Source organism: Castanea sativa, chromosome 11 (genome assembly GCF_040712315.1).
Source record: "Castanea sativa cultivar Marrone di Chiusa Pesio chromosome 11, ASM4071231v1".
NCBI lineage: Eukaryota > Viridiplantae > Streptophyta > Magnoliopsida > Fagales > Fagaceae > Castanea > Castanea sativa.
Genome location: NC_134023.1, coordinates 48,769,144 through 48,782,239, shown reverse-complemented (window position 1 = coordinate 48,782,239; position 13,096 = coordinate 48,769,144). Strand labels below are relative to the sequence as shown.

The window sequence follows — 13,096 nt, the reverse complement described above, 5'->3', positions numbered from 1 at the left end:
GGGTTGGCAATTCCAGAGTGAAAAGACTAGAGAAAGTAATATTAATCATCCCCAAGGAAGAAAGGGGAGTGTTAGTGAGAAAAGAGGGGAGAGTCAAGAAACGGGGCAGCCGAACATAGTGCCACCCGTGGTAAGAAATCCAAAAGCCCACTATACAAATAAATTGTGAGCCCAAACTCCTCCTAGACCCAGTAACCTTATTTTGGAGCACACAATTATATCAAAAATTTCATAAAATAATCTATTAACAAATGTAGTAAAGACATCCGTTAATAAGACCGTTACATAGTTCTAGAACATATCTTAATAGATTAGTTGCTAACAACCACACCAATCTATATAATGTCTAGCTACACTCAGTTTCCCATAAAAGCAAGAGGAAAAAAAGTGCTTTGCTCAATGACTTTTGGTCAGGGGGAAAAAGGGACAAAAGAAGATATAATTAGGTGTGAGATGACCATTTGTAAGCCAAAAAAATATGGATGGTCTGGTAATTAGGAAGATGGAACACCTAAATGTGGCTCCAACAGCCATACCCCTTAGGTAAATTCTCAACTATAGCAATTAAAAGGAGTGGTTAAAATTTGAAAGTTGAAAATATAGGAGAGATTGAAGTTGTTGATATGGAAAATAGAATGGCAAATCATCCCGACGAGGTCGACTGTGAGAAAAAGGTTTCATATTATAGAAGATAAATATTACTTCTTTGTGGAGCAAAAGAAAATTTTCTAGAACATCTGTTCTTTGGTTACTCAATATCTCAAATTATTTGGGTTAATTCAGCCTGACCCATCCGTTTCCATGAAATGAACTTCCATTAAGATTCAAATTGGATCAAAATTGTCATTCAACTAGGGGAACAACATGGTAAGACAACAATAAAGGCAAGTACTAGATCCTTTAGTAACCAAATTTAGGAGTCTATTTAGTTAGGGGAAATGGAAAAGTGGGATGATAAAAAGTGGGAAAGAGATAGAAAAGTATGAGGATAAAATGGATTTTAATTTTCCTCATTTATGTTTAGTTGGGTTAGAAAAGTAAAGAGATGAAAAAAATAAGTTTGTATAAATTTACCCATATGTCCTTGTTAAAAGATGATATCCAATTAAAACAAAAAAGTGACAAATAACCACACAAAAAAAGACAATCACCCAAATTTATTAAAAAAGAAAATCATGCCTAGGAAAAAAAATGTAAAAAAAAAAAAAAAAAACCAACAATCCAGTAAGTAAGTGGGGTAGTCCAATCATTAATTGCAACTATTCATTTTCTCTTTATTTTCTCCCCAAATTGGGGATATAGAATTTTGGTGGGCTAAAAGAGAAAACGTTTGGATTCCACCAATTTTTTATCTTCCCATTCTCTCCAACCAAACACCCATAAAATTAGTTTTCTCTCCACTTTTTTCTCTCATATTTTCTATCTTCCCTATTTCACTCCAAACAAACAGACGCTTAGTTTTATGTTCTGAAAATTTATAATTCTACTCAAAGGAATATAAAGGTGAAATCAATCTAAAAAGTAGTAAATGGGAACCCCATGTCCCACCATATGTAAAATTCAATTATGATGCATCAATGAGAGAAGAGAAATCTTGCACTTGCAGGAGTCACTAGAAACCTCAAGAGATGAAGCAAGTGCAACACTCCCTAGTAGTATCAAAATTTGCAGATTTGGGATACAAGCACATGATTTTCGAAGGAGAGATGCATTTAAAATATGATTTTTGCCTTTACACAACTCTTCTTTGCAGCCTCACTAGTCAATTGATTGTTGTTTTGTAACTCATACTTTTAAGATTAACTAACTTTGTTGCCCACAATGTCACAAATTGGGGTTGTTTTGTGTAATTTTTCCTTTACCCAACTCTTCTTTAATAATATCAATTTGTTGACTTTATGAGTTAAAAGTTGGTGCCAACTTCTCCACTTTTTTCCTTGTTTCTAACTTGCGCTTCTTCCTTCTTTTTCGTGCTTATTTATTCAGGTGAAAAGAAAATAAAAAATAAAAAAATTGTATACCAAATGGCCCAATGGGCCTAAACTGTGTGAGTTGTTTTTCTTTCCACGAAACCTCACAAAGTAAAAAATGTATGGATCCAAGATATTAGCCGCGTTAAATCATGGACAGCAAAACGACGTCGTCGTCAGTTGATTTGATAAGCCAGCATGACCGACCCACACGTCACCAGACGCGTTGGTTGACGGACGTGTTCCTTTTTGACGCAAACATCAGCCGTCAGATCATCAGAAACGGATGTATTAGATCAGGCGGTAACCTCGAAGGAGACCCTGCAAATTACAGTAAACTTCTCATTAGCCCATTGCATTCACTTTACCTTGCAAATAAATTTTTTGTCCATTTTTTTTATAGGAATTTTTTTAGTACAGAAAATAAATGGCAGGATGTTACTGAAACGGTTACTAGTAGGTAAAAAAATAATTTTAGATATAAGTTAAAATCAGAATTGGTGATAATTTATCACTAATAATTTGTTAGGAAAATATTGTAAAAATATCATGAATATACTTTATTTTAAAGCATAAGAATTCATGTCTATTTTAGGATAAGAACATGTGGCAATTTGTTACCGATGATTATAAGTGGGTAAAAAAATCATTTTTGTGGTGGGTTAAAATTAGAATCGGTACCTACTTACAAATTACAACTTATAATTGGTTAGGAAAGTGTTTTGTAAATAAAAAAAAAAAAAATCTCTCTCTTTTAACATACCACAACTACTGGTATTTGCACAAACATAGTAACAACATTTTGCACAATAAATCCTTAAGCTAAAGTCTATTATTTTTGGATTTATTTGACAACTTTTTTTTGGTAAAAAAGAAAAAGAAAAAAAAAGAGGAGGCAATTAATGTAACTTTTCTATCAAGGCGTTATTATAATAACACCCTAATCGTTAGCTAATACTTCACACCACAATAGCTAATGAGTTAAATAAACAACTTACTAGTAGGGTATAAAGAATCACAACATGCTCCCAGTGAAAAATTTTGGGTCTGTTTGGTACATGTGTTTAAATAATAATTTTTAATTTTTTAAAAAATATATATAAATAAAAAAAAATATAAAAATACTTATAATATTATTTAAAAACTAAAAACATACATTAAAAATTATGTACCAAACAAACCCTTAAAAGTTAAGCCCCATTCTATGAGCCATATTCACCTTATTAGTCCTTTACTTACCACCAGGGGAACCAAATGTCGGACAAAATTTGGCCCTTGTGTGCTCAGTGCTCACTAGCCTCTCAGAAGCTCACACACGTGTAGCCCCCACTAGAACACACAGCCACATTTCCACACCAATCAAAAAGAGGCAGGCAAGAGCCTCACTTCTCTGGCAAAAGCAATTCGCATTCCTTATAGAGCAAGTAGATCCCAACAATAAAAATTGAGTCTTTATTTTTTTTTTTTTTCTCTCTCTACAACATCAAAAATCTCAGTCATACAAATACAAAACTCTCTCTCTCTCTCTCGCTCTAGAGCACTTAAGGTACTTTCTCTCTCTAAACTTTTGATCTGTAAAGCTTAGATCTTTCGCATCTATATCTTAGATTCTTATGAAATTAGGGTTTTTTTTTTCTTTTTTTTTTTTTGTGGCATTGAAAAAATTGGATGTACCCTTTTAGTCAATATGAAGCTGATTGTAATTCAATTAACAAATTGATTACAAATTATGTAAATTTATAAAGAAAAGTTTGTTTTCATGTTGCATATTGAAATTTGTATAACCATTAGTTAAAGCTGCGGTTTTGATGTTCATTCTATATAGAAAACAAGCTTCTAATTTAAACATCAAATAGGTTTTTTTTTTTTTTAAATGTTGTGGGAACTGGGTTTTTTTGCTTTTTATTGTTTCTCTCTATAGAGCTTGTTGTTTATGTTTGATGAATATGTTATGTTGTTTGAATTTTTTTTTTCCTTGCGGATTGTTACAATTGCTTAAGAATTTGTACTTGTGTGTTTTTTGTGGCTGTCAATATCAGCAAAATTTGGAATTTGTTTATGAATAGGTACGTAATCGTTGAGTTGTGAAATGTTTAGCAGACCGTGTTGTTGTTACACACGAGTTTGTATGTTATAGCATGATTAGATGAGTTTAAGACTTCTTTCTAAGGATTTCACTTGTCTCGAAAAATTACTTTTCCTTTGATTGACAAGAAATATATGATATACAAGGTAATGGAAGAGGCATTGTAAAATTTCTTCAAATTTTGAAATACGATACACTTAGAGATCAGTAATGCTAAGCGATCATTATTGAACAACTATATTTAATTTGGTTGTGAAACGTCTCAAATTCGTATTTTGAATATTATTATTATTATTATTATTTTGGGTTTTGTGTGTGGAAAGCCTATTCCTTGAAAAAAAAATAGTAATGGATGTAAAGGGTTTGATGGGTTTGGGCTAAGAGGGAAGAATCTTATAAGAATATGGAATGTATTTCTTCAAAGAGTAGTTCAGTAGTTTTTGGGATTGAAAGGTACTCTCGTGTGAGATAACGTGAGTTAACAAATGTTCTATTGTTTGAGTAAGAGAACGCTAGGTATATTGGTGTTTTGGTCTTGTGATAGTGTAAGTTTGTAAGTATTGGTAATTTGTTTTGGGATTCGTATTAGTTTGTGTTTATAAGAGGATCTGAGTGTGTTTGTATTTTTTTTTTTTTTGATAAGTTAATGAGTCTTAATTTAAGTTGTGAGCTTGGCTTGTGAGACTAGTCATGTGGCCGTGGAGGTAGGCATGGAGCAGGCCTAATCATGTTAAATATAATTGTTTTACTGCTGCTTCTTTAGGTCACTGCCTGTGTGCTTTGGTTCCTTGTGTACTTTTGGTCTTATTCAATGAGTTTTATTTACTTGTCAAAAAATATATATCATCTTAATTTCACGTTTTTATTTGTTTTTTGTGTTAATACGCATCCATTAGCCTCAAATTTGAACAAACAAGTACTAGAGCTTCTAATATCTCAATAAATTGGTATCAAAGCTCAACGTTGATCCTTGTGTGGTTTTTGAAAATATTTTTGTATGATTTTTCTATTTATTCCTTATAAGCATGTGTGTTTGGCTTTAGGAAGCTTGTTTAGGTTAGGTTAAGGTGGTTTTTGAAAAGATTGCTTGATGAAATTTGAGTCAAAGTGGAGATTTGTTGGAAATCATCTTAATTTCCTACTTTGGTTTGGTTTTGGTTTAATTGGTAATGAAGGAAAATCTATTCCTAGCTAAAAAAGTAATTTGATATTCCTTGTCCACAAAGGAATGGTTATTGAAGTGTTATATATCAACAATATTATAAAGATATGGTGGCTTTGGACCAAAAGATGATTTCATATTGGAAAAGGAGAAGACTCTTAGTTTGTTAGTTTTTTGGATTGAAAGATTGTTGGGTGTGTGAGTTGATAATTTGTCTGTTGTTTGAATGAGAGAGCAAGATTGGATGTACTGTGGTTTTGGTCTTATAAGAGTGTCAAATTTGTGAGTTAGTATTGATGATGCAGTGAGAAGAACTTAGATATGGCGTAGAAAAAGGGTTTAAGAAGAAATTTTTAACAGTAAAGCAAGATTAAAAAATAGGATTGAACTTGGAACACTAAAACATCAATATTGTGATTCAAAACTCAAATTTAAAATTGCATGGAGTAGATAGGAAAAGACTGCTACATTGACTCAAAAGAGGTTATTTTTAATAGCTTTTAGGAACCCTAGAATCCTGATCCATCTTAAACATAACAATGAATCATCCAACTTCAATGACTTTTTAAATTACTTAAAGACACAATAATGAATAAAACATAGCATAAAGAAATAAAATACAATGGATTAATGGGCCTTATTTTTTAACTTAGGCTTAAAACTCACCTACATCAGTTTTCCCTGGGTTGGATAAACTCACCTTCCAGTTTGGCTTCAATTTTCAATGATCTATTGGAGTTCCAAATTATATTTTCCTTCTTTTCTTTCTCTGTAGAGTTAAGTACTGCAAGAAATAGCTCATTAGCCTTAATATGCCAATAAGAACTTGTGCATAACAAGCTTGAGAACCTTTCTTCAGTTTGTAACATGAGCAAGCTATGTAAAACAAATTACCATTATCTGGAATTATACAACTTCATTCTAAAAATTGGATCAACCTCATCATTGCACTTCTTGAATCTTGTTAAGTCCCATTCCATAATTTTTGTTCCAAACACAGTCAAATATTGTGTCTTTATCTTTGAAAAAAAAGAAGAAAAAAGAAATCTCATGATTAAACATTATGCTGAGAGAAGTCTTATTAAAAATCACATCTTTGCAAGTGAAAGTATATGTCTGAAGTCTTAACTAAAATTTATTTCTAGAGTATTTTAAAAAGACATGTAGTGAAGTTGGATAGTTGGGATTTGATTGTTGCATGTATGTCCTTTTGGAAAATAAATTTTAGCCTCTTGCTTTTTGTCTTACCTTTTACCAAATAAGCAAGAAAACTAGCTTTTTTTGAAAATAAGCTTACTTTTATCTTTGTCTCACCTTTAGCAAATGAGCTACCAAAAACTATGAGATGCCAAACTCACTCAATATTTGAATATTTCTTGAGCTCATTGATCCTGGAGATTAATGTTTTAGTGTTCTAACTTCAATCCACTTTTCTTCTCTTATTTGTAATCAAGTTTTATTGCTCAAAATTACTTTTTAAACCCCTCTCTACACCTTAACTAAGCTCTCATTGCATCAATTGGTATCAAAACAAGAATATTAGATCTAAGCCACAAAATTCAGACTCAAGTCAAATGTTGCAACTTTCAGCTATGGTTGTTTGTGGAAGAGGTCATGGAAGTGGAGGAAATCATAGCTAGTAGACAAAGATGACTGAGATGAAGCACATAGTTAATGATCTATAGCGAGTTGTACAAGCTTTTTAGTGGTGGGAACTAGCTGAAACTTATACGGAGGTTTTGGAAGGCAACCGTGACCACTTGGACATATAGGAAGGTGGTTTTGAGGATGAGAATGATTATATAAAAGATGAAACGTCCTTTCATGATGTTGGACCCATAGAATATACAGCACAGGTGTGGCATGAGGTGGTTGCTTTCCTCCATAACATAAACAGATATTGATTTTTAACCTTTTTTTCCTTGAATTCTCCTACTCATTTGGGAGAGCTGATTTTTATTGATTTATTGGGCTTAAAAGATAAGTTGGGCAGAAGTACAGTTTTAATTAGTAAAGTATAGTTTTAAAAAGTTGTATATAAGCTAAGTTAGAAAACCAAGTTGATTATCAAAAAAAAAAAAAAGAAAAAAGAAAAAAGAAAAAAAGAAATAGAAAGTTGGAAACTAGTTCTAACAAATGAGCCCATTTAGTTTTAATTGTATGCTTGATTGTGCATGTTTTTCCCATTATGCATGTTTGCATTTACTTAGTTATGCAATGTTACTATCAACTAGCGTCCTTGTGTTTTATTTATTTTACACTTGTTGATTATTCAAAAATATTTTGGAATTTTGTATTGTCCTTTATAGTTTTGTGATGTTCAATTTTTGGATTCTCCCTGTTTTTTTTTTTTTGAGTAATCAGAGGTTTTAAAGTGCTTCAATCATGTTTGGGCGTGGTCCGAAGAAAAGTGACAGCACTAAGTACTATGAGATTCTTGGTGTTTCAAAAAGTGCGAGTCAAGATGAACTGAAGAAGGCATATAAAAAAGCTGCAATCAAGAATCATCCCGACAAAGGTGGAGATCCTGAGAAGGTGGTCCTCACAAACTATACTTAGATGCATACACACTCTATCTCTCATACACACTAGAAATTCTGCGTTTTCATATGCAAATCATATAAATGATATTGGTTGACATGAGGATATAAGCATTAAACCTGTTGAACCCATGAATTACTTTGTTCAAAGGTTTCTTTAACTTCTTTTTAACACTACTCTACTGGCATCCTGAGTCAGTTCAAGGAACTAGCCCATGCCTATGACGTTCTCTGCGATCCAGAGAAGAGGGAAATCTATGACCAATATGGGGAAGATGCTCTCAAGGAGGGAATGGGGGGAGGTGGCCCTGCTCATAATCCATTTGATATATTTGAGTCATTTTTTGGTGGAGGAGCATTTGGTGGTAAGACAATATATATATATATATATATATATATATATGTATATATATATATATATTTGCATATCTGGCTTTTCACTTACAATATAATGCTTAGTTATAAAGTTATAATCAACATTTTAACTGGTATTCTGATCCAGGAGGCAGCAGCTCACGAGGCAGAAGGCAGAAACACGGTGAGGATGTGGTGCATACACTGAAGGTTTCTTTGGAGGACCTATACAATGGCACAAGCAAGAAACTCTCTCTTTCTAGGAATGCTTTGTGCCAAAAATGTAAAGGGTATTTCACCTATCTCAGCTTATTATATTTTCCCTTGAATTGTTATAAAGTTCACTTAATGTTTGTATGGTTCTTTGCTCCTCTTGATGTAAAATTATTGCTGGAGCATTCCTTCCCTCTCTCATTGTCTTGTTTCCTAAAAGTTTTTTTAAAAAAAAAAAAAAAAAAACTTGTCATTGCCAATATAAAAAATATGTGGGTATTGTTGTTTCTTCAATGTGTTGGATCTTGGCTCTCTTCTCCATCTCCATTTCACTTAAATGTATATAGATATCTGAATACCTATAAATGGCAGAAGCTGGGACTCATTCCCTAATGTCCCCAGTTAACATGAAAGCATGTTTAAGGTAGATATATTGATGAAAGAAATGGCTCTCAATGGATATGACTGTGAAGTCTTAACTCCATCCCTAAATTTTCAGGAAAGGTTCAAAGAGTGGAGTATCTGGGAGATGTTATGGTTGCCAAGGTACAGGAATGAAAATCACAACCCGACAGATTGGATTGGGGATGATTCAACAGATGCAACATGTCTGTCCTGAATGCAGAGGCACAGGTACTTAACTGAGACACTTATGCTCCATAGTTCTGATGTTGGATTATACAGTTTTTAATTCTGGAAAGCACCTCTCTTTAATACAGGTGAGGTTATCAGTGAGAGAGATAAATGCCCACAATGCAAAGGGAATAAGGTTACTCAGGAAAAGAAGGTGCTGGAGGTGCATGTTGAGAAAGGGATGCAACATGGCCAGAAGATTACATTTGAGGGACAAGCCGATGAAGCTGTAAGTGAAATTACATTTGGGATTGACTTCAGTGTTTTGGCCATATTTTTATTCTCCAGTCCTGGCTATAGATTACAAAGGGGCAGCTTTTATGGCATTGGCTGGTGTATTTCTTGTGAAACAACAGTAGTCCCTTTTTAAGTGTTGACTTAACTTTGCTCTTATTTCTTGTTGTTTATAGCCTGAAACTATCACGGGAGACATTGTTTTTGTATTGCAACTGAAGGAGCACCCCAAGTTCAAGCGGAAGTTTGATGATCTTTATGTAGAGCACACCCTCAATTTAACAGAGGCTCTTTGTGGGTTTCAATTTGCCCTTACCCATCTTGATGGCAGACAGCTTCTGATCAAATCAAATCCCGGGGAGATTGTTAAGCCTGGTATTACTTAGTGACTTCCATGATTCAATTTCTTGCCACTGCATCTTTCCTAGTTCCTTTATATACATTTTTTTTTTTAAATAGTTCCTTTATTCATCGATTATGCTTAAATATAGGTCAATCCAAAGCAATCAACGATGAGGGAATGCCACATCACCAGAGGCCCTTTATGAGGGGCCGGCTTTACATTCACTTTAATGTGGAATTCCCGGACTCTGGAATTATTTCCCCGGAACAATGCCAGACTTTAGAAACATTACTACCCCCTAGGGCAAGCAAGCACTTGACAGACATGGAGCTGGACGATTGTGAGGAGACAACTTTGCATGACGTTAACATCGAGGATGAGATGAGACGTAAGAAGCAGCCACAGCAATTCCAAGAGATGTATGATGATGAAGACGATGAGCCATCAATGCCGAGAGTGCAGTGTGCACAGCAGTAATGCAATTCCATCCTGTTTGGTCACTACTAGCCAAACACATACAAGGCCATTTTTTGTGTGTTTGCGTTATAAAATTATAACTACCTTCCTGATTCTCTTATAGTAGGCTTCCAGACCCATTTGTTGTGTTATTTATTTGAGCCAGTGTGGCAATATTTTTGTAGTTAAATTTAGATATGTTATCTCAATCCAAGTTCAAATGGTTTATTTAATATATATATTTTTTAGAGAATTTATTTATTTAATATATATGGATGCGCATTCAGTGCCTAAAATTTTTCAGCCCAATGAAGGAATACTTTTTCATTGCAATTACTACCAAAATTGGGTGGGGGGGGAGGGAACTATGCAATAAAATGTCTTAGATTTGAAACTATTTAGCAAAATGTCATGGCTTTTAAACCTCAATTTTAACAAAATCGAGTTATCGGTTGAACTCGACATTAGGAATGTCGAGTTCTATGTATATTCTGTCACTTAAATATTTTTGAAAATTTAAGTGAAACTCGTCATTAGAATAGAACTTGATTTTAAGGATATCAAGTTTTACACAGAATTCGATTAAACACAAGTATTTTGTTAAATAGTTTTAAATAAGAGTTATTTTTTTTACATAGTTTATGAATCAGGGACAAATATCCATTTTCTTCTTATTTTGAAACCATTTTCCTTATTTGGCAAAATCTTTATGTTTTTGAAATGCGATTTTAACAAAATCGAGTTATAGGTAGAATTCAACATTAACAATGTTGAGTTCTACGCATATTTTGTCACTTTAGTTTTTTTTGAAAATTTAAGTGGAACTCGATACTAGCAATGTTGAGTTCCGCGTAGAATTCGATTATGAGGATATTAAGTTTTACATATAACTCAATTTTGTTATAATCGACTTTAAAAAAACAAAGGCACTCTATTAAATAATTTCAAAATAAGGACATTTTGCTATGTAATTTATAAATTATGGACAAAGACCCATGTTCCTCACCAAAAATGATTCAACCCAATACCTTCAGATTAATTGTGTTATTTGAGGTCAAATGTGATTCTCCCAATAAATGTGGCGAAGTTTTTGTAATTTTAAAGCAATGGTGTTTTTGCCTTGTAGTGGTAATTCATAAAATAATCTTTAATTTCCTTTTTCCAGTACAAAAATATATTACACTACTTTTTAAATTAAGTTTTATTAAAGTTTGTTAGCAAAAACAAAATAAATAAATACATTAAAGATAGGGCAAATTACAACTTATCCACACATGGTTTGATCAAGATTTAAGTTGTTTACTTATAGTTTGAAATTTAACGCTTTGTTCACTTGAGATTAGCACAATTAGACTTTTGTAACCCATTTCTATTATAAACAAAGTTAAATATGTAATTTTCCTTCACTTTTATGTTTATCTCCTCAAAAAACACAAAAAAATTATGAAAATATAAGATCAAATAAGATTGAAAAAAATTATTAAAAAAAACCTAACAAAACACTTTCATTATGGGATTTCAAACTATAAGTACGCAACTTAAATTTTAGTCAAATCTCAATTGGGTTGACACTTCAAACCACACATAGGAAACTTAAATTTTGGTCAAACTATAGGTAGGTAAATTATAATTTACCCTCAAAGATATATCTAGGTAATCATTAAAGTGATGTTATATCATTCCACCGTTAGTCACATTTAACCGTTAACTCACCTTTTTTTTTTCTTGAAAAGTAATTTATTAATTAATAAGTAAAAAAAATTAAAACTAAGATTAATAAACTTTTATTAAGAATGAAAATTCACCTGCACCAGACCAGATCGATTCTCAACACAAAAATTCCTTTTCCATCATAGAATCAATGATCCTTCCCTCGAGCCAACACCCTCCACCTCCTCAAGGCCTTCACTTCTATTTTGTTTTGAATGAAAATAACTTCTACCATACTTAACCTTGAAATATATTTCTGTTGTAATTAAGGATGCGAAAGCAGGCCTTGAAAAGCAGTACCAATAGTTTCCTTATGGTCCAATGGGATCTGCCTAGCCCAAAAACAAAAGGAGATCTTTAAAGGATAGAATGAAATGATGGAATCCCTTACACTAGCCCAAAAAACAAAGGGATCTTGAAAAGCAGTACCCATGGGCCAATAGTTGTGCTGTCAAATGGAAAATGAGTTGGTGACCTCACATGCTTATAAACTATGGGTGCTCGATTAAGTGAAAATATTGGAAGGATTTTATTTTTTTTAATAAAAAAAATACTTAGAAATATATACATTAATGTTTCTTACAGTTTGAACTCTCCCCTCCGAACTATCAAACACTTGTCAATTGAACTACAAAACTCTTGGCATATAAAAACAATTTCATGGTTGGGAAAAGTGAACATAATATATACAAATGTTTTTTTTTAAGTTACAAATGTTAATGGAATAAATTTGTTAATATTAATAGTAGAGGGACCAAATTGATAGAAACCCCAAGGCAAGAGAGTGTAACTAGCATTTTAACAATTCTATATTAAAAAATATATTTCTTTCTTAAACACGAACTTATGTCATTAATAAATTTTGACTCAATTACAATAGTGATTTTTGTTATCCTTTTCTTTTTAATTACATTTAATATGTGTATGTCTTTGTGCCTGTATGTATGTATATATTCAAATATGTATATCGAAATAAATGTATATGTTCAAAGCTAATTACAATATACAGCAGAGTTTACATGGCCTAAAAATAGCAATAACGAATTCACAAAGCAAATCGCATCAAACTTGCCAAAATCCACACTGATGAGATTCCCGGGTGGTGGTCCATTTGGTCTTGTTCAAAAATGATCTGGTAACAGCTTGGCAAAAACAATGCATAGCCATCACCAACGCTTTCAAAATTGATTTGGTCCCTATATGAGCGTTCCGCTCCGTTCTGTTTTAAGTAATACGAGTACATATGGTTTTCACCTCAGCACGTTAGGTTTTAGCTCTATAAGCCCAATTTTGGCAATGTCTTTTTCGGACTGCAGAATCCATTTTTGTCAAGTCAAACTCGTACGTAGGTCAATTTAAGCTTCTGCTAGCTCTCTGTCAGTATAGCCGCGGAGC

The 13,096-nt window shown here is 32.8% G+C and overlaps 1 protein-coding gene across 1 annotated transcript; it reads left to right on the top strand.

Annotated features, from left to right (window-relative positions):
* The first annotated feature begins 3,347 nt into the window (after positions 1-3,347).
* Positions 3,348-10,244, top strand: LOC142615643 (dnaJ protein homolog). Its single transcript, XM_075788382.1, has 8 exons — positions 3,348-3,516; positions 7,583-7,753; positions 7,958-8,123; positions 8,261-8,402; positions 8,825-8,958; positions 9,045-9,187; positions 9,369-9,567; positions 9,684-10,244. The coding sequence occupies exons 2-8, from the start codon at positions 7,604-7,606 to the stop codon at positions 10,010-10,012; spliced, it is 1,263 nt and encodes a 420-aa protein (XP_075644497.1). The 5' UTR covers positions 3,348-3,516; positions 7,583-7,603; the 3' UTR covers positions 10,013-10,244.
* The last annotated feature ends 2,852 nt before the right edge of the window (positions 10,245-13,096 follow it).

Excerpts from the sequence above, each read along its gene's own strand:
- LOC142615643 (XM_075788382.1), top strand. The coding sequence starts at position 7,604 with ATGTTTGGGCGTGGTCCGAAGAAAAGTGACAGCACTAAGTACTATGAG. Across the intron at positions 7,754-7,957 it reads AAGGTGGAGATCCTGAGAAG|TTCAAGGAACTAGCCCATGC; the intron begins GTGGTCCTCACA and ends ATCCTGAGTCAG. Across the intron at positions 8,124-8,260 it reads TGGTGGAGGAGCATTTGGTG|GAGGCAGCAGCTCACGAGGC; the intron begins GTAAGACAATAT and ends ATTCTGATCCAG.